At 40.2% G+C, this 2072-nt stretch overlaps 1 protein-coding gene across 1 annotated transcript; it reads left to right on the top strand.

Annotated features, from left to right (window-relative positions):
* The first annotated feature begins 281 nt into the window (after positions 1–281).
* Positions 282–1801, top strand: LOC140355861 (uncharacterized). The gene is made up of 4 exons (XM_072440501.1): positions 282–289; positions 351–489; positions 1088–1195; positions 1388–1801. Exons 1-4 carry the CDS (start codon positions 282–284, stop codon positions 1799–1801), a joined length of 669 nt encoding a protein of 222 aa, XP_072296602.1.
* The last annotated feature ends 271 nt before the right edge of the window (positions 1802–2072 follow it).

Consider the following 2072-nt stretch of genomic DNA (forward strand, 5'->3'; position numbering starts at 1 on the left):
TCAATCCTCCTGACAATGACAGCAGCCTGAATCACTTCAGCCCATTGTCAGCACTAAAGCCATATCTTCTTACCAAATTGTTGTTGTCCCATTGCAGCCTCTACTAATTAATGTATTTTTATTCTTATCTGCTTCAGGAACAGGCAAGAGCTGCACACTTGTGCAGTATCCTCCACCTCAGCTACTGACAAGGCAGCTTCAAGGTAAATAAAAAAACAGCCCAAAAATACTATAATATATTTGACTAAGGCTGCGCAATACAATACAAATGTAATATTATGATGAGTCAGTGTTCAGCCCTAACATAAGTCCCCTTTATATGATTTTAACATAGTGTCTTGTATTTGTAGGAAGCCGGATGAGGGCAAACCGTACATTAAGAAGCCTCCCAATGCATTCATGTTGTTCAGGGCGGAGCAGAGGCAGAATGTGGCTGATGAACTCCAAATCACAAACTCGTCTAAAGTCAATGTGGTGCTCGGCAAGAGGGTGAGTGGGACTGACTAAATACTAGACCAGGACCATCTCAGGTAATTTACGGAGGGGACGCTGGAAGAAAGTGGCTCACATGATGGAGTGGTTTTATTATTATTAAGTTGGTGGAAATATCCCAGTTTGGACTATTGTATAATGTTGTGTCCTTTGGCAGGATATTTCACCCACTTTACACAAATGTGGTGAAGGAGTCCTCCCACACTCAGACATCATATCATCAAGTTTACAGAGTGTATGAATAATGTCATTTGAAGTGGACTTTGAGTGTCTGGAAAGCAATATGAGACTGATGGTTCAACGGACTTTTTAGATGTTTATCAGGATTTAAATTCACATTTTTGCTGATTGCATTTAAAACCATTTAAATAATGTGTCTTGTGTGAAGTACTTTGAATTGCCCTGTGTATGGATTGTGCTCTACAAATAAACTTGCCTTGCCTTGCCTTGACCTCTAAATCTTTTTTATTTTTTAAAAATCTTTACCATTACATTAAGACCACAGTAATCTTGATAAAAATGTAACTGATTTCTGATTCTTGGTATTACATCCTCTAGAACACTTATAGTAAACATGTGTCTTGTTTGTTTCCAGTGGAAGATGATGTCGAAGCAGCAACAGGCTCCATACTATGAACAGGCTCTTAAAGAGAAACAAGCTCACAAGGCCAAGTACCCTGAATGGTCCGCCAAAGAAAACTTTGTAAGTGTTTCAATACACCAACACACAACTTATCTTTTTAAAGATGGTGTGTGTGTTTGTATACATATTGTGGATACTTTCCAACAGACATACATCCAGTATATATTATATGGCAATATTAAAGAAAGTAACTAAATGAAATACTTTAATACTTTTTAAAACAAATTATTAATCTAATCTCTGCCATTTTAGGGCAAAAAGGTCAAGAGGAGGAAAGTTCCATACCAACACCCCTTTGCCTTTCCTATGGCAACTATCAATCAACAGCCTGTGATGACGTGGCCATATGCAACTGCTCCCATGAGCTTCCCTAACCAGGCCCTGAACAACCAGGGTAATCCTTGGCCTTTCCAGAAACTTCCCGAGGAGACCATCATGATCAATGGCATCCCTGTCCACCCCACCCCCCTTGAGGCCTTTCTGAACCAGGCTCATGAGAACCAGGCGCCTATCAAGATTCTTCCAATTGAGGGTTTTACCACACCAGGCTTTGACTTCCAGGACCTTTCCAACCAGGCTCCTCCCTGCAATACCTATGAGGTATTTCTCAACATGGCTCCTGAAGACAAGGCATCTATCAAACGCATTTTGGACCAGCCAGACTAACTAAAACTAAAACTAAATGCCGCGCAATGGCAACAAGCCATTTTGGTGACGGATCTCAAAAAAACATCAAGATCGAGGAATGCCGAAAGTAACGGCAAGAATCGATTCTATTGATAGAAAATATCAACAAAACAAACGTTGAATGACGAACATTGGACAAAAGTTGTGTGATATGTGCTGAAAAACGGAGTTTCTATACTAATAATAATAAAGAGTTAGCAGCGCAAATAGTGACTGTGTAATGCAGAGCTTCTCAAAGTGTGGGGCGCGC

Source organism: Eucyclogobius newberryi, unplaced genomic scaffold, assembly GCF_026437365.1.
Source record: "Eucyclogobius newberryi isolate DKJ021-1_F unplaced genomic scaffold, fEucNew1.0.hap1 SCAF_12, whole genome shotgun sequence".
NCBI classification, from domain to species: Eukaryota; Metazoa; Chordata; class Actinopteri; order Gobiiformes; family Gobiidae; genus Eucyclogobius; species Eucyclogobius newberryi.